This window comes from Camelus ferus, chromosome 31 (genome assembly GCF_009834535.1).
Source record: "Camelus ferus isolate YT-003-E chromosome 31, BCGSAC_Cfer_1.0, whole genome shotgun sequence".
NCBI classification, from domain to species: domain Eukaryota; kingdom Metazoa; phylum Chordata; class Mammalia; order Artiodactyla; family Camelidae; genus Camelus; species Camelus ferus.
The window spans coordinates 10,475,775-10,499,492 of NC_045726.1; the positions used below are offsets into that span (position 1 = coordinate 10,475,775).

General features: G+C 48.9%; 1 protein-coding gene across 1 annotated transcript in view; it reads right to left on the reverse strand.

Moving 5' to 3' along the window:
- Nucleotides 1-4,098: 4,098 nt before the first annotated feature.
- Nucleotides 4,099-23,718, reverse strand: part of EPHX2 (epoxide hydrolase 2) — a 50,740-nt gene continuing 31,120 nt past the window's right edge. The window contains exons 13-19 of the mRNA XM_032471115.1: nucleotides 14,498-14,569; nucleotides 12,605-12,638; nucleotides 10,708-10,810; nucleotides 8,867-8,936; nucleotides 5,887-5,967; nucleotides 4,721-4,779; nucleotides 4,099-4,575 (exon numbers count right to left, since the gene is read on the reverse strand). Coding sequence (XP_032327006.1) covers nucleotides 4,497-4,575; nucleotides 4,721-4,779; nucleotides 5,887-5,967; nucleotides 8,867-8,936; nucleotides 10,708-10,810; nucleotides 12,605-12,638; nucleotides 14,498-14,569 — 498 coding nt within the window. The 3' untranslated portion in view covers nucleotides 4,099-4,496. The remainder of the gene's footprint in view (nucleotides 4,576-4,720; nucleotides 4,780-5,886; nucleotides 5,968-8,866; nucleotides 8,937-10,707; nucleotides 10,811-12,604; nucleotides 12,639-14,497; nucleotides 14,570-23,718) is intronic.

The window sequence follows — 23,718 nt, forward strand, 5'->3', positions numbered from 1 at the left end:
GAATACACCAGCTGCCCGCTGCTACAAGGAGACGGAACAGGATGCTGGTGGCTACAGCACAGGTCGGGGGACAAGTGACACTCAGCCCAGGCAGAGTCTTCTAGCTGAGGTCTTCTTGTTCCCAGGCCTTAGGGTAGACAGACCGGGGTTCCTCTTCCATGCTTTGAGGGTTAACTTCTGTGAACCTCAGTTTTCCCTTCCAGAAAGTGGGGGCACTAATTCTCTGGGTGGACATAAAGGTTAGAGCAGACACACGAGACACACCGGGACACAGTCAGAGCTTGAAATGGTATCAAGCTCTTGTATCCGCCCCCAGCTTCGAGCTCGCGGTGGCAGGTTCCTTGGGACATTTCTGTCCACGTCTCCACCTTTTGGCTCAATGCCTGGCACAGAGCTGGCCACCAAGGCACATTTGTGCAACAAACAGGCTAATAAATCACTGAGCATCTTGACTTATCAGATCTCTGTGAGCCGAGAGCCGGCGTCTAGTGGGAAGTGTGAGCAAAAACTCTGGAGTTTTGGAGGAAAGGCTGAGCTGGAGGAGTGGAGCTTGGGGTCAGATACACACGTGAGACGTCCTGGAATGGGGGTGGGGGGTCTGGGTTACACCTGTGTCCCCCAAGCCAGGATCTCCACCAGCTGCCAGGTGCATACGTGCGCGTGTGTGCGTGTGTGCAGGATCATAGCCCCCAGCCGCAAACATTCATGCTGAGGCGGGTGGCGGCCGCGTGCTCCCCACAGGGGAATCCCAGCCAGCGGACAGTGCTGTTCGTGACCATGTAGCAACAGCTCATCAGCTGAGAGGTGAGTCCCAGGGACGGGCGAGGACTCTGCAGAGCAGGGCCAGGAGAGGGGCTGGCACCCACATTACAGGCTGACTTATGCCCCCCCCTCCCCCACCAAGTTCCTGTGTTGAAGCCCTAAACCCCATGACCTCAGAACGTGACTGTATTTGGAGATGGGTTTTTAGAGGTAATAAAGTTAAAATAAAGTCATTAGGACGGGCCCTGACCCAATATGACCGTGTCTGGACGAGAAGAGATTAGGACAGACACCTAGACGGAAAGCCATGTAGACCCGGGGGGAAGATGGCCATCTACAAGCCAGACAGAGAGGGGCCGCAGGAGAAGCCAAGCCTGCCTGCCGCCTGCTTGGTTTCGGACTTCCAGCCTCCGGAGTTGCGAGAAAACAAAGGTCTGTTGTTGAAGCCACTCAGTCTGTGGTTCTGTGTTGTGGCCACCCGAGCACAGTGTCTGCAAGGCCCTGCGCTGGGGTCTCCACTGGGGCCCTTGTGAGAGAGAAGGGCAAGGCCTCTGGCCGCTGTTTCCCTGGGGCCGTCCCTGTTGGGCATCAGGGCCCGTGCCCCCCAAGGCTGCCAGCTCCATTCCCCGGGGGGAGAGACCTGGGCCACCTCCCTGTAGAACCTCGGGCTCCCTGCCTGGGAGAGGGAGGGCAGGCTGGGGGATGGAGAAAACACTGATCAGGTTGGCCACTGTCCCTTCTCCACCCTGGAAGGGGGCCCAGGGGCTGGGGCCACCAGACGGGGTGGAGTGAGCATCAAGCCAGGAGAGCACAGAGGCCCACGGCAAGGAGCGGGGGCAGTGCCGAGGGACCACCTGATGTCACTCCAAAGAAATAACCTGTTTCCCTCTCACCCCCAAGCCCCGTCCCCACAACTTCTGGCAAAGCATATCCTGCTCCCACCCAGAAATGCCCCTTTAACTACAGCAGAAGCCAAGTCTTCCCCTTTGGGGGAATGCATTTGGAGCCAGGACATTGCAGAAGCCGGGCGCGGTGGGCGTGGGTGAGCCTGGGCTGTGCCCCAGAACTGCCAGGGGCTCCCTTCCCTCCCGGAGCCTGGGGTCCCACACCGGGCTTCCTTCCCTCACCCCATGCTACTGCCCTTGCAGGGAGCACCTCCTCCCTCACCTCCAAGGCAGTCACATCAATTCTATAAATTGCCTTTATTGAAAAGAAGTAAAATGGCATGAAGAGAAATACAAAAATCAGCAAAAATGGTGTTTATCAGTTAATCCAGTCTGCACTGCCACCCTCTCGTGGTCTGAGGTCAATGGTTTACTGCTTATTTCTTCCTGTCTGAAGGACTCCGCTTGTTGGATGATTGCTGAGTCGTAACTTTTTCAAGCATTTGTTGGCAAGGGACGCTAATGTTAGCATCTCAGTGGTCACAGAAGCTTTTCTATCTCTTCCCTTTCTGTGCTTGTTAATCAGTGGAAATGAGTCCTTAATATACAATTTGTACGTGGTAACTTAACACATTGCCTGGAAACACTGTGAACATTGGATTTTAATGTTTAATGATTTCTGATCTGCAGATACCACTTCCTTGTCCCACTCAGCCAGCTCATTCTCTTTAAAAACAGCTGATGTAGGGCATAAGTTCATTCAGAGGGGGTGACACTGACTGAAACACCTCCCGCCTCTCGGAGTTCTTTTTCCATCCGAGTCCAGGATAATGGATGGGGACACTGACCGAATCCGTCTCCTCAGTGGCAGCGAAGATCACCGTTTGGGGGCGTTCTCTGGAATTTGCTCGCTTTGACTTGCATCAACAAAGAACTGTTGTCTTCTGAATGCTGACGTACGCCAGACAGTCGCACAGGTTCCCCACGGGTGTGCGGGTGTGAGTGAGTGTGGGGTCAGCCACACCTCTTTTAAAAAACGGCTATTTCCCTGGGCAGAGGTAACACATATGTTATTTATACCCTTTGTAGTCCTGAAATAAAAAAACATTTTGAAATCAAATCAACTTGAACTTACTTTAAACAAGTTGTACTTGAAATGGCATCTGAAAAGTATTTTCGGGGAATGACCTATTAAAAGGCCTTTTCCAGTCGAGTGTTTTTTTATGACCTTCAATCTTGTGTGACTGGTGATATTTTTGTTGTGATGCTATGAACTTGGTTCACCGGCACTTACTGGCCAGAAGAGTAGCATTTCTGAGCATTTGAATGGGTTAGGGAGATTACTGGGTGGAATCTTGGAAACTGAGGCAGGCCGAGTAGGTCTGTTTCCTTGTGCTTTTTCTGATGGAAGATGTTCTAAGATTCTTCTTTCCTTTCTTCCAACCGCTCCTATACAGATAAGCCTGGGCGTTGTTAGCAAAATTATGTTGTCTGGCTTGTGTAGCCATTTCCCCGGGACACACATTTATTTTTCAAATGAGCCCTTTCATTTTCAGATCCACAAGGCAGGAGGTGGTGGTGGGGTGGCTGCGAGTGTAACATCCTCCGAGGCCCCATCCTGGGAGAAATCTTACGGCCAGAACTTGCGGAGCACACGGTCTGCACCAGGCTCCATCCTCGGGCCCCGTCTGCATTCCCTCAACACTCATTTCATACTCACAATCACCCATGAGTTCGGTGCTAGTCATGTCCCTGTTTTATAGGAAAGGGAACTGAGGCCTAGGAAACCCTTTCTTGAGGTCACCCCATGGTGAGCGGTGGAGCAGGGGTTTGGCCTGGGTGGTTTGACTCCAGATTCAAAAAGGAAAAGAGATTTGGAAGAAGGGGCTTGGCCTGTGGAACCAGACAGCACGTGTCTGAACCTAGACTCTTCCCCCAGCTGGCCAAGTGACCTGGGCAAATTATCTGAACCTCAGTTTTCCCACCTGTTAAATGGGAAGGATAAGACATGGTGCGTGTAGGGCTCCAGGCACACAGAGGCATTTAATAATGAGAGCAGCTAACATTTCTAACCTGCCCCTTGCTTTCTGCACACACTTGGAGTTATGTAATATTTTGCTTGGTTGATTTACACTCATCATAATTCAGAATTCAGCCTGGAGACACCACCTCGCCCACAAGCTTTCTCTGCAGAACGTGCAGCGAGGGAGGCGAGCGTATGTCCACGGGCGCACCACGTGAAGGGAGCAGGCAGACAGGGCGCGTGGCCACACGTGGCTAGTGGCCACTCTGCCCAACAGCACAAAGCAGACCAGAAAGTTCCACCGGACAGCTCTGATCTAGGCCATGCAGAGCCTTGTAGACTCCAGAACAGAGGGAAACGTGCTCATTTAGACGGGACACTTTCTTAGAACAATCACCTGCTTTCCTCCCAAGGACACAAACGACAGTATCACAGTTGTTAACTTTATTGAATAAAGGAGTCCCAGTCTGCTGAAATGCTCCCAAATTGCTGATTTTGCATCATCAAATCGATAAACTGATTAGTCAAAGAAAAATCACCCCCTGGCCATCCCATTCCGTCCCCCACAGATCACTAATCACTTTTAGAGATAAAGCAATGCATTCATACCCAGAAAATTAATCACACGTGACTTTCCGTGTGTCTCAAATTATGTCAAATTTGACTCATTTCATTGAAAGAAAATCACTCTTTGCTGCAAACTCCTTCAGAACAACGCTGCTGGTTATGAGATGCGGGAAGGCCTCATCCGGGTACCAGAGCAGCGTCCCAGCAGGTGAAGCGGCTGGAGCACCTGCTGGGGGCTGGGGGCTGACACAAGCCACACCCTACAGCTTTGAGACCACCGGTGGGTCCCTGGCGTCAGTCTCCAGCCACTCAATGAGGATCCGATTTAACTCGGTGGGCCTGGAAAGGGAATAGAAGGCGATTCACACCTGTCTAGACCCACTCACCTCACTCACGCAAAGGCAGAGGTGGCCAAGCAAGCGGCTTATTGGAGGTGAATGGGGGCTCCTGATGTCCCCCCCGCAGGGACCCCCCATCTCCTTACTTCTCCATCTGTGTCCAGTGTCCACAATCATTAATGTGTCCCCTTTTCAGATGGGGGATCTGGAAGAAAACACCACCCAGAAAGGTAAATGGCAGAAGACAAATGGCCTGGTTTCAGGTTACTAGTGTGACGGAGACCCCTGTGAGCAGGCCCCTTCTTCTCTGCTCCCCCTGGGCCAGTCCCCTAGAAATGCTGCATTATTTAGGAAAGGAATGACCACCGACTGAGCTCCTATGTGCTGGGCGCCCCACATGCGTTGCCTTATTTCACCTTGATCAGGACCCTGTGAGTAATATGAAGGCTCAGAGAGGTTCGGTAACTAGCCCAAGGCCACACAGAAGGGCTGAGCTAAGATTCAAATCTGGGCTGACCCGTACTCATCACAACGGACTGCCTCCCTTCAGAACCATTAGGACTCCGCCCATTCACTGCCCGTCCCCTTCCTGGGCTGCCTCCCTCCTCCTGGTCCGTGTGCCAGGCTGTCCGGCCTCCCTTTTGGAACCTAAATCCCCCAAGTGGGTCACAGTCCTTCTTTGACTGGCTCTGCAGCTGTCCTTGGCAGCATCCCTGGAAACGCACTCTCTGCCACGCCAGATGAGGCTACAAAGCCACGGTCAAGGGCAGATGGATGCTCCCAGCATCCACTTGCAGGCCTCTCCATCCCTACCAACCTCCATGCTTTCCGTCGAATGAGCTTTCAACCCGCAGGTCTGATACCTGTCACACTTCCCTTCGACAGCCCCCACGCCCATGGGTCCACACAGCTCAGGCCGGCCCAGCAGGCTCAGCAAAGCCTCCCAGCTGCATCAGCGTCCTGTGTCCTCTGAGCTCTCTCATCCATCCCTGCTTTTCCTCATCCTGTCTCTCTCTCTGCCAGGCACGACTTGGGAGTTTATCCAGGCCAGGGGCAGTGGCCAGCACCTCTGTGACGCCCTCGCTCCCAGCCGTGCCCTCGTCTGCACCACCCTCCTGCCTATGGTGTTAACTGCTGGACGGCGAGCTCCTGTGGGGCGGGGTCTGTACCGTATCACCTCCCTGGTACACAGCACTGACCCAACTCATCTCAGGCAAGTGGCCCAACCCAAACTCCCACTCTGCATCCTCACGGGCACCGGTGTCCTCTTCCAGGAAGCACTGATGACCCCGGGGCAGGACCACTCCCTTACCCAGTCCTCCATATGCTTGGACAGCTCAGGAACAAGCACGAAATCCTTCTCCGCGGTGACCATCAGGGCCGGAATCAGGATCTGGGGAAGGATAATGGGAGTAGGAGCAGCCGGAAGAGGGAAGAGACGGTCTCTTCTCGAGCCCTCGGCACCCGGGCCCTCCCTCACCCGGGCAAGGGGACATTCTTTATGTTCACGCCCACCGGGTGTCTTCCTTCACTATTAACTGTCCCTCAAAAGACCCCCACAGCACCCCGGTGGTCTGGCTTTGTTTCCATCATGCTTTGTACAGAGGAGGCATCAGTATTACTGAAGATCTAAAGGGCTGGGGAGATTAAGAGGTACAAACTGTCAGGTATGAAATAAGCTACAAGGACTTATTGTACCACATGGGGATTATAGCCAAGATTTTATAATAACCGTAAGTGGAGCATAACCTTTAAAAATTGTGAACCACTAAATTGTACCCCTGTGACTTATATATTGTACAGCAACTATACTTCAATAAAAAGAAAGAAAAAAATGCTAACAGATTTAAAAAAAACTTTTTAAATAAAATGATGGTGTGAGAGATTAGAAAATGTCTATCTTGGTCTCTGTCCCCAGTTCCCAGCACAGAGTTCCTGAAGCCCTTGTAAGCTCCTAAGTGGTAAGAGCATTAAGAGCATCTTTTGTTCTAACGAGGTGATGCCGTGGGGCTCCTGGATGGGCGCTGGCGGCCAGAAAGCCCAAGCCACGGTTATAAGCTTGGAATTTTCAGCCACCCCTCCCCCGCCTTGGAAGAGGAGAGGGGAAAAGGGCTGGAAATGGAGTTAATAATTGATCGAGTCTCCATAAAAATTCATACAATTTCAGTAGGTTGGAGCTCGGAGAGCTTCCAGTTGGTGAACTCATCCACACCAGGAGGGGAGCACACCCCAGCTGCGTGGGGACAGAAGCTCCCGTGCCGGGGACCCTCCCAGACCTCACCCGATGTGTCTCCTCATCTGGTGGTTCATGTTTAATAAGCTGGTAAACATAAGTGTTTCCGAATTCTGTGAGCTGCCCTAGCAAATTAACGGACCCAAGGAGGGGGTCCTGGGAACCTCAGAGTTATAGCCAATCGGTTGGAGGTGCACGTAACAACCTGGACTTGGGACTGGCATCTGAATTGGAGCGCAGTCCTGCAGGACTGAGACCTTAGCCTGTGGGATCTGGCGCTGTCACCAGATACTGTCAGAACTGAGTTACGCTGTAGGGCACCCAGCTAGTGTCGCAGAGAATTGCCTGGTGGTGTGGGAAACCCCACACACACTTGGGACAAGGAGTGTCAGAAGGCCAGTGTTTTGTATGAAAGTAAAGGAGGCACACAAAAGAAAGGACTGGGTTTTCTCACGGGGACAGATTCAGCCGTGAAGTGAGCACAGATTGTGTGTGTGCGCGTGTAAGTAAGAGCATGTGTGTGGCCCGCTCTGTGTGACTGATGTTCGTGGGACCAGACAGCTCCAGAAAGGAGGAAAGATGCCCTTGGATGGAGATTAACATTCCTTTTCTTTGAATGAAGGGGATGCCTGACAAGAGCAGCTGGCGTGTGACTGGGCTGACCACACCGTTATCAGTGTGACATTAGAGGCAGCAAAAAAGGCTTCACTTTTATCTGCTGATAAATGGAACACCAAAAGGTCAAGGTCGAGAGCGCCTCCCTTTACTCTCTGTTCTCACGCTCCCATTACAATTGCCCAACAGCATTCAGTGTCGCTGGTTAAGGAATGTGCACCATTTTTCACCTCCCTGCAGAGCCATATAACCCTCACTGCTCACCTCCTCCAAGGGGTGAAGAACCAGGGGATGTTCAGAAGTGATTTTATGGTTGAAATAAATCCTGAGACAGCTGTGGGGGTGTGTAGACTCTAGAATGTTCTAAGTCAAAATGCAAAGTGGTGGTGGAGGCATGGGAGGAGGTGGGAGAGGGGGTAGCCCTCTGGGGACCCTCCCAGACCTCAGCCGATGGAAGGAAACCACAGAAGAAGACGTTCCCATCCTTACCACCATCGGGGTTCACTTCCCCAAAGACCTGACCTCATCTCTCATGCTTGGAGCGAGTTTGCCAATCAAACTGAGGTTTTGTCATTTTCATCCATCCCAGATTAGAGTGGTGAGAAGGCAAAAAAGCATTAATTGAACCACTACTATATGTCAGGATGTGTTCTAGCTAAGCATTTTATTGGTGTCAACCCATTTTATCTTTAAGCAGCTCCAGAGGTAGGCCATTCTTGCCTTTCCATATCACAGAAGTGGCAACGGAGAACAGAGTGATTAGGTGCCTTCCCCAGAGTCACACAGAGGTTAGCTCCCAGGCTGACTGGCTGCCCAGCCTGCTCTTAACCGCTATGTTTTATGCTCTGCTTCCTCAAGACCTAACCCCATGAGGTCAGGCCCTCACCTGTTTCATTTGCCCGGTATTCCTAAGGTCTGGCACGGTTCCCGGCACAGAGACGGTGTTCATACATTTGACTGAATCAAGGAAGTGACCAGGGCTGCCAAGTGAGCCGAGGAACGTGAAAACACAATTTCCCTTAGGTTTTTAATATTTTAAGTGAAAACAGGGGGCCCCTGTTTACTCCCCTTGCAGACCCAGAAATTGGAAACCCATCTCTGCTTGACCAGTGAGGGAGCTGAGACTCACACTGACTTGGTCAAGGTGACGCAGCCAGAGACTAAAGCCCTGTCTCTCTGACAGCACCTAATGCTCTTTCCAGAAGTTACCCCGGGCCACCTGTGCTCTGAGCCAGGGCATCACTGGGAGACCTGGACCTTCCAGACCGATGCTGTAGTCACCCGAAAAGACCCTCGTTCTGTCCCCAAAGCCACCCTCTGCCACTGCAAGAGAAGCATCAGCAAAAGAGGTCCTAAAGGATCCCCGGAGTGGAGGCACTTCCAAAATGACCCCCGGAAGCCCCTAGGGTAAGGTTTATGGGGGAGGGAAGATCACCAGACTCACCTTCCTTCCCAAGGCTTTGCAGCCCCACTGCCAGTTCCTTTCCATGTTCCGGTACCAGTTTAGAGGACCCCTGGGAGGGGCAGATCAGGGAAGAAAAAGAGGAAAGCTTGAGCTACAGACCCCACCGGCAACCAGCTGCACAGAGCCGGTCTTCCCGGGAAGAGCAAAGGCTCCTGCAGCGGGAAGAGAACAGAGCCCAGGATCATGCCCTGTTGCCCCGCGCGCTCGCTGGGCTTTATCCATCACGGCCCAGAGCAGGCACAGGGCCGGGCGGAGGGCTGACAGTCTCTGTAGCCGGCATCCAGCAACACCCAGACGCCAGCCCGACCAGACCCTCCACTTCCTCCCAAGGCTGTCTTGAAGGAGGGTGGGGAGCTTGAGCAGCCACAGCCATTCCCCTGCCCCAGGGAACCCACAGAAAAGGGACAAAGGGACACTGGGAGTCCCTTCCACCTAATGGGTGATGCAGAGGTGCCGCCTCAGGACAGGCGGGGTGGCTCCAAGGCTGTACCTAGAACACTCCCCCCATCCTCAGGCTTGGTGGGGGTTGGGGCCGTCCAGCCCTTGAGGTTTCCCCAGTGAAAAAGAGGGCCTTGAACGAGCCACGTGCCCTTCTGGGACTTCTAGTTTTCCCTCCTGTACATGGAAGGGCCAGATCTGATTACTTCTCCACTCCCTTCCCGAGCACATCTGTTCCCAAGTCTGAGACTCTTAAATTGTCACCTATGTTAAAAAAAAAAAAAAAAGAGAGAAACTTAAGGAAGAGTTGCAATTGTGGTGCAGAAGACACTGGGCCGAAAGGGCCACCATGAGTGTTCACGGCCAAGGCTGCCACGCTGTGAACTTACAGGCAGGGCTGATGAAGCTGGGGCGGCTGTGGGGCTCCTTCTGCACCCCTGGGTCTAAATGAAGGATGGGGTGTGAAGAGAGATGCACAGGGAGAGGAGGAGGACGGAAACTCAGGAGTGCCCTCGAGGGACTTGTGAGCTTCAAAGATTCGTGATATCCAAGTATTTGAAGGACGATGAGGCAAAGGGGCTGTTAGAGTGATTCTTAGTGGTTCCAGGGCAGGGCCCAGAACCACAGCATGAAAACAGACCTGAGAAAAAGGAATGAAGTCCTGGCACAGACCACAACATGGACAAACCCGAGAACATTCTGAACGAAGGATGCCAGGCACCAGGGACCACATGGTGCAAGATTCCATTTGTGTGAAATGACCAGAATAGGCAGGTCCGGGGGCCGGAGAGCAGACTGGTGAGTGCCCAGGACTAGGGGACCGAGGTGGGTGGGGGTGACTGCAAAAGGGAACAGAGCTGCTTTTTGGGTGATGAAAACAGTCTAAAATGGATCGTGACGATGATGGCAGAGCTCCATGGAAAGATGAAAAATTGCTGAATTGTACTCTTTCAGTGGGTGAATTCTATGCTTTGTGAGTTAGAGCTCAGGAAAGCTGTTATATGTATAAATAGGAGAGGTCTCTAACCTGCCCTCCTCCCCCAACATGTATGCAATTTTTGAGTTTCTGTGGGTTTTTGTGTTTTTCTGAAGAGCTCAGAGCTGTCCTCTGATGCTCACAGAGGTCACGACTGAAAAAAGGTGAAAAACATCTGCTCCGAGGGGGCCGCATAAGGGATAACACACAGAACTCTCCAAACTACAGCAGGCTGAGTATCATCAGATAGTGAGCCTCCCGACACTGGAGGCATTCAAGCAGGAGCTGGCCAGAAATTCACGGGGGCTGAGCCGGAGGGGCACTGGACCTCACCCTGTACCATGACAGCTGAGCACCCTCTCTGCTAACAGTCTCTCTTTGGTGTTTGGGGCACTGTTCTCTTTACCTGAAACCGGACTTCTTGAACTGCTGCACGTAGAACTGGATGTCCCCCTCGGTGACCATCCTGCTGAGGCTGGGCTCCTCTGGGGTGTTCACAAAGAGTCCTCCTGCAAAAAGCCACGCCTTTCCTCTCCCATAGCCCAGGAGCAAGTGTCTGGGTTCTAATGCCAGCGTTCCCACTTGAGGTCAGGCACCTAACTGCCTCTCCCATTCTGTCTGAACTCTCCTCACGCTCCTTCATTTGTGCTCTCTTTCCCACGATGACCCACCCAGTCTTGAGCTCCAAGTCCTTGCTCTTACTGTCATCCTGGAACCCGAGGGTATCACACACACAGGCCGTAACTTCTAGGATGAAACCTACCCCTCCTCTCCTTTGAACGCAGCGCAGTTCAAGGATGACACACCCTTTTCCATTTCTGGGCCCTGTCAGCCTCCAGCCATCCTCTCCCCTAGATGACACCTTTTCTAAATAGTTTAACAGTTATGTTCTTCTTTCAATATCTCCACTGAGATTCTTGGAGTTTTCAAAGTCCATGCTCTGATTTTCATCTTAGTCTAGAGGAAAATCCAGGACAAGGAAGAAAGCACGCTACTGCTCTCTGCAGGCTCATGGACCCTTGATATGAAATCCTATCTTCTTTTCAGAGGCTACATGGTGTCCCTGAAGCCCCCAGGCCCTGTGGGGAGGGCAGCTCGTGATGGTGACTGACAGTCCAGGGACCAGTGCCTTTTCCTGGGCAACAGCCCCATGGGTATTAACGCTGGTGCATGAATGGGACTGATGCACTATTTCTAAGCTCTCAGAGCCTCGCTGGTGGTACAGGTGCTCAGGAGATACATCAAAGGGGTATATGATCAGGGTTCCTCCCTTGCCCACCATCCCCCTAGGCAGGTGTCCTGGCTGCTGCTGCCCAGGCTTCTGGGACCCCCCCCAGCTCTCCCTTTATTACTGCTTTCTGCTTCCTTAAGAGACTGGGGCTCCCTGAGGGCAAGGATTCTGCCTCGTACATATGGGTACCTGCGCCTGCCTCACACCAAGCATGCACTCAGAATGTTTGAGGAATGAAGGAATGAACAAGTGACTATGTAAATGAGTGAGGAGTGGAGGGAGGGAATGGAGAGCTGTCCCTGACCAGCGAGAGAAGCCGTTAGGCTCAGCAGAGTTTAACCCCAGCCTGGCCACTTTGGACAGATTCTGTGGCTCTTCTGAGACCCATTTTCCTCCCCTGCGGGATAGAGACACCAGTGGGAGTTTGGGCCATGTCACAAGGGTTATAAGTCATTTATTTAAAGGGGGCTGGTCCAGTGTTTGATGTACACAGGAGGTACTCCTACAAGTGGCAGTGATCATGGTTAATAAAAATACAAGGGGTGATGGCGAAGCCAGAGTCGGGGCCAAACACTGACCAATTCAGGAGCTCCAGTCTCCTCCCGGCCCTGGCTCCTCACTTATATCCAAGCCAGGAGTGAGAACAGGGCTGTCTTCACAGAACAAAACTGACTCTGATGGAGGGAAGGCAAGGGCACTATGACAGAGGAGCCCCGGCTGAGGGTCTAGCCTGATTTCTGCTCTGCCTGCACCAGGTGACTTTGCAGCGGTCAGTTCCTATCCTGGGCCTCGGTTCTAATCAGCAGAGGGTGAGATTCCTCTAAACTCTTACTTTTTAAGATCTTCAATCCAAAACTCCGTGGGGGGAAAAAAACCCGGGGCTGTGTGGTCAGCCCAGGGTCGGGGTGAGCGCAAACCACCAGCAGGAACCTTTATTAAGCAAGTCATAGTTAAGGGGCGGCAGGCAGCTGCTTCTGCCCACAGCCGTCAGATGGAGAAACACTCATTTAACACTCAGCTGGTTCCTTCCGTGGCCCTCCTGCCACCCTTCCCTCCTAAGAATGTCTCTTACCCACTTCACGGACTTTGTTCACGGTGAGGAAAGTCTGGAGGGAGAAAAGTTAGAAAAGATGTCATGGATGAAGCAAAGGAAATATGCAAGAACAGGTCATCTAAAAACCCTATGAGTACCAGCAAACTATACAAACATGCTAAATGCCCAAGGGCGAGGCAGGTCCTCAGCATCAAAGCTGAGGCAGCTCACAACCAAGTTCCAGGCCAAGGCTGCTCCTGGGTGCTTGCAGATAATGTTAAGGACGCGGGGGTATCAACCAATGGAACAAGAGATGAGACCTTAGGTCTAAGGCAGGTGGGAAGCTAAACATGAGAGCCTCTCTGCCCCTTCACAGTGAATTCAGTCAATCTGGGCTGTCAGTTAAAGGGTGGACTAGAGAAAAACCCACTTATCATGACAAAGAGATGTCAAAGGATTTGGTCCATTCAGTTTGGTACCAAAAAAACAAACAAACAAACAAACAAAAAAATGAAAACAAAAAAAGCTTCCTTAGGAATTCATAGCCACAAGCCTGCCTTTGCACATGTTTGAGTTTGAACTGATACTATCTGTGAGATCTGGAAACCACCAGTAAGTGAAGTAAATAGCAACAGCCAAAGTGAGCCTGGGCGGGTCATGCTGGCAGGATGCCTGGCAGAAGAAACAAATGCTAAACCACACAGGAGGGCTATTTCCTCCATCCCAGCTGAAGCAGGTTGGTAAGGATTAAGTGATGCTGAAGATGAGCCCACAAACCAAAATTACAAAATTCCCTCCCCCACCCCCCAACACAAGGCCCCATTACAAGGGACAGAAAACACAGCAAACAATAAAACAAGACGCTCCAAGAACACCAAATAATAGAACTTGAAGAGGAAGATAGAGAGAGAGAGAATGAAAAATGAGTATGCTTAAAACGGTTAAAGACAAAAAGAAGGAACTGAACAAGCTTAGAACAAGACTTAGAGGTAAGAATGATTTGAAAAAGAACCAAATACAACTTCCAAAAATTAAACAACAGTGGGGAGGGTATAGCTCAAGTGGTAGAGCACATGCTTAGCATGCACAAGGTCTTGGGCTCAATCCCCAGTACCTCCTCCAAAATATAAATAAATAAACCTAAAAAAAAAATCAAACAACAACAAAAAATCTGTTCTCTGAAATTAAAAAGAAAACCTCAGAGATGAGTTAAACTACTGATCAGCTGCGACTAAAAGACAAATAATCCCCAAGAAGTTAGCCCTCAGGCTGATTTCTTATAAGCAATGATAGAAGCTTCTAGAAGAAAACAATTGTCAACCTAGAATGCAATACTCAGATAAACTGTTCTTCAAGAGTGAAAGCAAAATAAAGATATTTTCAGGCCAAAAATTTATGAGTTTACTGCTAGTTGAGAGTACTACCAAAGGAGATACTTCAGGAAGAAAGAAACTGAACTCAGTATAAAAGAGTGAGATGCCAGAAGTGGTCAGCAAAGCACCTGGCAAAAATTGGGAAGTAAAGCAACTCCAGTGGCAGTGACTCCCAACACGTGCGACAGGAGGGTGGGTTACTGTGTTAAAGCAGTCTAGCAGTGGTTGTTTAAGAAAAGGGTTTGAGACAGCAATTAATTCTGGACTTTGATAGACAATGATGCCTATGAAAAGGGTAATGGTAAAACAGTAGAATTTCTAAACTGCCGCCATGATCTTTCCTTAAGTTGCAAAGCCCTACTGGTGTGTGACAGTGAAGGTGTGACCTTTCCCCATTAATGAAGGGACTGGTGGAGTGAGGACCCCAATTGCCCTGACTAGAGAAGTCAAAGGGAAGAAGGCAAGTTGCTCATTCCCAGACCCTGACACCAACCAACCCCCTACATCCTCCCAGGGAAGCAATCTGGGGTCCCCCCACCGCTCCCCACATGCCCCTTACCTCATCATGTGTTCTGAAGAAGCTTCTGAAAGTCCGATTCAGGTTCTGCTCCAGCTCAGCCTCAGCCACTCCCTAAAACAACCAAGGAAGAAAAATGAAGGGCTTGGTGGAGATCTTGAAAACCGATCTGACCAAAAGCAGTACGTCCCCAACCTCTGTCCCATCCAGGCCAAGTTTCATTAGAAGTGCATGAGTTTGAATTTTCATATTGAAACACTTTTTTTTTAAAGGTTCAAACACAATATGAGATGCTGACAGTGGTCCCCCCACCCCTCCCAGCACCTGTGAGGTGGGTTAATGAAAGTGGCTTTCTTTTCTTTTCTGCTTTTCAGAATTCCTACAATAAGAATGTTTACTTACAGTAATTCTTTTAAGGGAACAGGGGAAGGGCTGGTGGAGGAATGAGGAGTTTGGGGGCTGAAGGGTAGGGGAGGAGTGGAGGAAGGTTCCAAGGATTCCTAGAAGCCAAGGTAGTTCCATTTATGCATCTTATGTTGCTGTGGTAATATTCAATGGAATACTACTCAGCCATAAAAAGAACAAACTAATGCCATTTGGAGCAACATGGATGGACCTGGATATTGTCATACTAAGTGAAGTAAGCCAGAAAGAGAAAGAAAAATACCACGTGATATCACTTATATGTGGAATCTAAAAAAAAATGACAAACTTATTTATAAAACAGAAACAGACTCACAGACATAGAAAACAAATTTATGGTTACCAGAGGGGAAAGGGGGTAGGAAGGGATAAATTAGGAGTTCGGGAACTGCAGATACTAACGACTATATGTAAAATAGATAAACAGCAAGGTCCCACTGTATAGCACAGGGAACTATATTCAATGCCTATTACAATAGCCTCTAATGAAAAATAATATGAAAAGGATATATATACACACATGTATATATATATACACACATACATATACGTCTGTGTGTGTGTATATAAGTGAATCACACTGCTGTATACCAGAAATTAACACAACATTGTAAACTGACTATACTTCAATAAACAAAATAAAACAAAACCAACTCCTTTGATTTGGGCCTAACTTGTCTCCCCGAGGAAAGGGCAGTAAGGTTTCTTTGGTTAAGGAGCTGGGGCACACATCCTTTGTGCTCTCAGGTCTTTCCCCTTCACAGGAGCTCATGTTGCTACATTTAATTGCTTAATCTACACCCGATTCTTTGGCCCTTTCCAGGTCTCTGGCTTGTGCACGACTGGACAGTTCTGACTTGAACTGGCTTCATCACTAAGAGAGCAACATACTCTGGTCCTGAGGGTGAGGCCAGGGTTGCGTGGCCCGAAGTAAAGTTACTGTTATGTCATGGGGGCTGGGGAAGAGATTCTCACTGGAAACTCAGGGTCTGTACCTGTCCTCTCCCCATCCACCTCCTTCTTACCCAAACCCCCCATCCAGGAGTGTTTCCAGACACTAAGAACTGGGGGTGGAGGGGGCAGGTGGCAAGGGGCTTCAACACCCATCAGTGGACCCTAATCTACAGTCTGGGTCTGCTGGGTCCATGGTGTTTTCGGGCATAAAAGGAAAATTTGTATCCAGTCTTTCTTTTCTGGAAACTGACAGCCCTTGAACCTGAAAGCTGTTTCAGAAACAGTGCGAAGAGAGACAGTTAAAAGTCCCCCAGGCAGGGATCCCCCGGGGACAACTGCTCAGAAATAATAAAGATCCATCCAACATAATCCCTGAGGGGACCAGTGTCATCGGAAGACACTGAGTAAGAGTATGGCTGTGTATCTTGGTCCATTTGGGCTGCTTTAACACAACACCACAGATTGGGTGGCTTACAGACACAGACATTTATTTCTCACAATCTGGAGACTGGGAAGTCCAAGATTAAGGTGCCAGCAGATTTGGTGTCTGGTGAGAGTTTGTTGCCCAGTTCAAAGATGACCATCTTCTCACTGTGTCCTCACAGCAGAAGAGGTGAAGGAGCTCTCCGAGGTCTCGTCTGTAAGGGCACTAATGCCATCCATGAGGGCTCCACCCTCAAGCCCTAATCATCTCCCAGAGAGTCCACTCCTAAAGCCATCACATCCAGGGTTAGGATTTCAATATATGAATTGGTTCGGGGCAGGGGGTGACACAAACATTCCGTCTAGAGCACAGTGCGAGCCTACTTTTTGTCTCCTCCTTTCCAGCTGCTCACCTGAACGAACTCAAGCACCAGCTAAACTGAGTTGCAGGATGCTTTCTGAATGAGTGTCTTACCTTCTCACCCTCCTGGTTTAACACATTGTAACCATCACCAAGAACACCTATTTCCCTCAGTTTGGCCTTCAAGAAGCCTTCAACACCTGTCCCAAACACTGCTTTCTCCATGAAGTCCCACCTTCCCCTGTTGTGATAAAATTACTCTCCTTGGATCCCACAGAGCCTTGAATGTGCTCTCCTGGGACCACCCTGAGAGCAGAGGAGCATCCACGCATCGTACTCCCAGGAGCATCTGTGATTGGTCCTGGATGGAGTAGAGGCTGAAGAGATGTTCATCCCTCTCCTCCTAGTAATGTTCCCAGAAAGAAGGGTCCTGCAAGCCACGTCCGTATGGCATTCTAAACGCCAGCAGCTCTCAGACCCTGCCCACTTTAAGAGGTCCCTCTACGATGCACTCATTTGTTCTGCACACTGCCCGGCGCGAGAGCTCTGGATCCGAGGGACGGCAGTGCTGCAGGCAAGGAAGTATTTATCACCAAACAGTGCTGAATCTGCGGCTGGAGATTTTCTGATGACAGCAATGTCAGTGTGTTAATTACAATCCCCTTACATCTGTAAGATTCAATTACAACAGAGAATCAATCATGGCCTTCTGCCATGTGATGAATGCCAAGGCAAGAGACAGCCATGACAGGCAGTCCATTTTAAGCGATCGATCAATGCCCTGCTCAGCCCTGCGTGTTGCCTTGGGTCACCAGTCCTATTTTTTGAGAGCAGTCCCCATCCCAGAAGCAGCTGCTTTTCACGAGTTTGGGATGTGTCTGTGTGTGTGGAGGACTCTCCGAGTCCAGAGGTCTAAATGGGCTGCCGGCCTCAAACAGTCCTTAAAAGAGCAAACGAATGTTGACAAGAGTCAATAAAAGATCAAAGAGAGCCCAAAGGCAAATAAGTCCGTCCACCCACATGAAAGCATTTCAGAGCAACAGGGGTGATGAGGACAAAGGTGAGGGCTGGAAAGCAGAGAAGATAAGAGCCTCTGAACTCTGGTCCTGTGCCCTGGTGACACGTCGGACTCTCTGTAATTTATAAAAGGTGAGACCCTATTTTTAAGTCCCACAGACCAATGACAAGCCTCCCGTCTGTCCAAATGAATGGGGCTCCTCCCTTGGTTCTCCTGATCATAGGAATTAAAGGATGAACTTTGGAATCCAACACACAAGGTTTCAGGCCCCACTACTAACACTTATTAACTGGACAACTTCATCTTGCAGATTCTCAGTTTCGTCACCTGTAACATGGGAGTTTTGTAAGGATTATAGGAGATAATGCCTGTTTCCTACAATGCCTGATACAGAAAAGAGATGCTGGTAAATGGTGATTATTGTTACTGTTATTATCTCCATCATGAGAGTTATCTAGCTGCATCAGAATTGTGTATTTTTGGATTGGATCCCCTCACAAGGCTGTGAATTTCTTAGGGACACACACTGTATCTTAATCATATTTTTATTCCCACCGAGGTAGCATCATAATAGTAGGTACCCAACAAAGGCTAGAAGGATGGGAAGAAGAAAGGGAAGAAGAGAGGGAAAAAGGAAGGAAGAACGTGAGATAAAGACTTTGGTGGGAGCATCTTCTAGATGACCACTCGGACTGTGGCTTTTCTTTGTCTGCTCTTCACTGCAAGCTCATTTTCACCAAAGGTGTGAAATAAATTCATATTTTATGGAAGGACAAGAAAAATGTAAACATAAAATGATTTTCTTTGCCCTTTGGCTTCTTCCCCATCCCCTCCTCAACCTGTGCTTTTGTGTATCTGCATTATGCACTGACCGAACATCCCCAAGAGTAGAAATTCCTGCTCAACCATAAAGGGCAACCTTCTCTTAGCATCAACAGGACAACTCCTTCAAAGATAATATTCCTTCTTAATCTTATAAGGGCCCACGATGGCCCATCACTCCCTACGCGCTGGATTGTATAAACTGTCAACAATATGTCATTGTAATGTACAGCCCTCTGTCTCAAAAAATATAACTGTGTTTTAAGCTCTAATGGGCAGAACAGTTCTCGGAACTTTCTGAGAGGCTTTTCCCAGGTTATAATCCCCAATTTGGCTCGAATAAAATTTTCCATCTCTTTCTTACTTAAATCGACTGATTTTTTTCATCAACAAAGGTAATTCACCTCCAGCTTGAGGTCGAGGGAAGCAGGAAACCTGTGGAACGATGGCAAATGAAGGAATCTGCTCTACTGTTACCCAAAAGCTACTGAAGACCACTCTAGGTTTTAAGAAACACTCCTAGAACAAAGCGTTTGGAACTCCAGGCATCCTGGAGCTTAGTCTCAGGGTACTCTGAGGCTGTTGAAGGATAAAGACTGCCTAAGAGTCAACTTAGAGCAAGGACGTGAGGTATAAGACACCGACCTTGGAGAGTCATCAGAATCTCTTGGCCTCTCCTACTAACCTGCCCCCTCCTCTTTAAGCTTGAAATTACAGAAGCTCATAGCTAGAAGGAAACTTCTATTTCTCTTTTCCTTTGTTTCCATGGCTTCCAGACAGAGCCTCTCTATAGCTTTGCCCTGACTCCAACTCCAATATTTCCAACTGCCTGATAAAATGTCCCTACGCACATCTGGTTGCACTTTCCAATGTGATCATTAAAATTAACAGTAAAAATTAATAATGTAGTTTTTGACGGCATATGTTTTTCAGTCATACTCCAGCATCGTAATCCACCATAGTGAGCTGAACAGAAGACCCCGAAAAGATATGTCCAAGACCAAATGCACAGCAGCTGTGAATGTGCCCTTATTTGGGAACAGGGTCTTTGTGATGTAACGGAGTTAGGGTCTCTAGATGAGGAATGATCCTACAAATCTAGGTGGGCCAAGGATTTCTGGCAACTACCAGAAGCTAGGAGAGGGGAATGGAATGGGGGCTCCCTCAGAGCCCCCGGAGGGAACCAACCCTGGTAACACCCTGATTTCAGACTTTTCGCCTCCAGAACTGTGAGAATAAATCTTTGTTGTTTTAAACCGAGTTTGTCGTAATTTGTTATGGCAGCCCTAGGCCAATAACTCATCACTTCAAGAAGTCTCTTGATGGAAGGGGTGGGCGAGGAGGGAAAGGAATAAGGGTCCACATCACCTCTGGGTTCAGTGGGGCCGGGCACCCACCTGGCAGCCGGGTGACAGGTGTGCGGACACGGGTGGGACATCCGGAGATTCCCAGCACCAAAGCGCCCTGGCTTCTCCTCCCCCCACCTCAGTGACTCCCCGGGCACCTGTTCAGCTCACGGCAGAGGAGCCCCAGAAAGGGAAGGCACAGTGGGGAAGACCAGTTCTGCCAGACTTCTCACCCACAGCGCTGGCGGGGGTGGAGAATTCCACAACCTCATTTGCGGGGGAGGTTCCTACAGCTGTTCTCTCCAAGAGGTAGATCAGGTCTGCATCAGAAGGTGCACTTAATTGGGTCTATTGTTTCATTGCTCAGACAGTGGAGACAGCCACTTAAATTAAATAACAGCTCCTGCAAAGCACGAGCTCAGGCAGCATCCATCCCTCTATAGCTCACAGCACAAGACGCTGTCTCCGAGCAAAGGCTCAGAGCATCCCTTTAATCTAAGGGCTGCAGCCAGCAGCTCTGCTTCCTGCTCTGTCTACCTCAATAACAATTACCTGAATTCCTCTAAAACTCTGGGGGCAGAGTTCTCCTAAAATAGGTCAGAAAACCTGGCTGGGGTGGTTGTCCCTACAGTTGAAGATGCCAGTGGGTAAAGTCACCTGAAGTCTGGGCACAAAGAGAAAACTGTTTAGCAGCGTCTGCAGTTTGGCCGGAAAGACAAGAGGGAGATGTGTCGGCCCCAGAGAGGCTGCGTGAAGCCATGTTCCCTGGGTGAGCTCTTTGGTTCTGCACAGCAGCACCGAGTTGGAAGGCCGGCTTACGGAGGCAGACCCTCAGGTAGAGACGCGACCTCTGTCCAAGCCAGGAGGATTATAAATGGCCAAGCTGGAAACGAGAACTCCGGACTTCACAGCCCTCAGTGTTTGGTTCTTTTCACTCTAACACCATACTACCCATCCGAGAAAACAAAAAGCAAATGCCAGGAGTTTTCCATGGAAGGCACACAAGCTAAAACCATGGTGGTTAAAGAGCTGGTGAATAAGCTAGCACACGGTGACACTTTCTTTTAAAACGTAGTATTCAGCTGTGAAAAACAATCAAAATAATGTTCCTCAGTAGAAGACTGGGTAAGTAAATCCTGGTTCATCTGTACAAGGAAGCACCTAGCAGCCATTAACAAGAACAAGGTAAATTATATGTACCGACAGGCAGATCTGTCCAAGATCTAGTAAATGAAAAAGTGGCATGGTTCCATTTATATTAAATACTATATATATATATATATATATATATTATAAATAAAAAATATATAAAAATATATAAATAAAATATGTATGTATGTGTGTACATATATACACACATGTACACACACTCATGTACACATACACACTTAAAAGCACAGTTTAAAAATATCTGGGAAATACTCACTAAACCATTCACAGTAGCTAGAATAGTTCTACAGGAATGAAGGGGGATTTGACTTTTTACACAATTCAGTTTTTTTTTTTTTTAAGGCAGCAAGCACGAATTCCTTAAAAAAAAATGATGTCACAAACCACCAGCTGAAGGAACTACCGTGTTCCAAGAATTAAGGAAGACTCAGCACCGTGAAGGAAGAGAAGAAATGACTTGCAGATGTCAGAGGCGCCCTTCCGTCAGGCGAAACCACTGCCTGTAATCTCCTCTCCCACATTTTCTCTCTGTCCCCTAGTTTCTCAGCTGGTTAAATACTTAAATGTGGGATTTGGTGCTTGAAATATGTCTATAGCTTCCCCTATGGTTCCACACACACACCTGTGTGCACCATACGCTCTTCCCCAAAGAAATAAAAATACAAACACACTGTGAAGGAGACGTAAAGAGGAACCAGGGTTGTGGGTGGGAGAGAGGGCAAGGTGAGCAAGACACGCTGGACAGGCCCGATTTGGGGGGCAAAGGGGCTGTGAGATGTCCCCTGGCTCAGTAAGGATGTTGAGAATCCTAAGATTTAAGAAATGGAGCAGGTCATACTGAACTTACTCAGCTGATTCTATCTTTGCTGTTCAGAGCTGCCTCCCCCTCCTCCCTTTCTTAAGTACACAAATGCAAAGCCTATAATCCTTTCTCTGAGAAGGAAAGAAAAACACACCTTTCCACCGGACTTGGCAAATTCACAGGATGGGACAACACTTTGGCTAAGAGCTTGGGGAGCTGGATCTTAACCCGGAGTTTGTCTAAGCTGCAACTAGACCATCCTTTTTCACATGAGAAAACAGAGGGACAGAGATAGGAAGGGACTTGGTCAGCCTGTTTCCTTCATGAGTCGGTAGCAGGCACGCTGGCAGGTCCCCAGTGAATGGTTTTCCTTAAGACCCAGCTCTGAGCCTTTCCTGACCAACCTCAGCTGCTGGCTTCACCCAACCTGGTTCCCGGGGCCTTTTAGTGGCCAGATCACTAATTTGAATAACCTTTCCCTGCCAGAAGGCTTTGTTCTTAAGAACAAAACCATCCCCAAATGCCGACAATGGAACAATAAAGCTACTGATTATTATTTTTTTTTTTACAATTCTAACAACTTTTGAAACTAAAAACCTTTGCTGTCCCAGGGCTGCAATTTGTCAGCATTCCCCTGAGGGTATCCTGGTTTGCTCCTCCCCTCTCTGCTTGGATGCAGAGGTCACACAAATAAAGTCCAAATCCCTCCATGTGTGGCTTAAGAGGAGGCATGTGGGCTTTGAAATCAAACAAGACTAGGTCAACATCCTGACCCCGTCACGTACCTGGTCTCAAGCCAGTGAGTGAACCTCCCAGGGGCTCTGCTTGTTCAGCTGAAAAGACGGGAGAGAATGCCACGGTGCTCTTGTGAGCAGAACCATCCGGCTTGCAGGCGCTCAAAAAAGCAGTAGTTGCAACCCAAGTGTCCATCGAGGGATGGACAGATGCACAAAGTGGTGTCCACACATACGATGGGATAGGATTCAGCCTTAAAAAGGCAGGGCATTCTGACACAGACTACAACGTGGACAAGCCTGGAGGGCATTCTGCTAAGTGAAATAAGCCAGACACAAAAGGACAAAGACTGTATGATTCCACTTATATGAGTTCACTAGAGCAGTCAGTTCACAGAGACAGAAGGTAGAAGGGTGGCTGCCGGGGCTGGGGGAGAGGAGAATGTGGAGTTAGTGTCTGATGGGGACAGAGTTTCAGTTCTGCAAGATGAAAAGAGTTTTAGGCATGGATGGCGGGCGGGGATGGCTGCACAGCGATGTGAATGTACTTAATGCCACCGAACGGTACCCTTAATTGGTTAAGACGGTAAGTTTTGCATCATATGTATTTTACCATCATTTTGAAAGTAATAAAGAAAAACAGTTTTCAATGAGCTGACTTCTGTTGATAAATACCCTACATGGAGTTTGATCAAAACAATATAGAGTGAAACTATTACTTCCCTTTTTCTATCTCCTATAATTAAAACAACTCAAAAAATAAAAAGCAGTAACTCTTAAAGTATTGTCTGCAGATCGCTGGGGGGTCCTGAGGCCCTTTCACGGGATCCATGACAAAACACTTTCGTAACAATGCTGACATGTTATCTATCCTCTTTGTTCTCATAAGCATGCTATGGAGTTTTCCAGAGGCTCCCACATCACATACCATCCCAACAGACTGAATGCAGAAGCAGATAGGAGGGTCCATCTGTCTGTATTAAGCCAGACATAAAAGAGGTTTGAAAAATGTAAAACAATGCTATAATTCTCACTAAATCTTTAAGGAAAATAAAGATTTAAAAAAATTAAAATGTTATTTACATCGACAGGGGCACATTACTTTTTTACGTGAATTAACTTTTAAATTTCAATATCGAGAATGGTTAACGCCAAGAGATACAACCTACATTAACTAAAGCTCTTTGAGGTTCCCTAATCATTTTTGAAG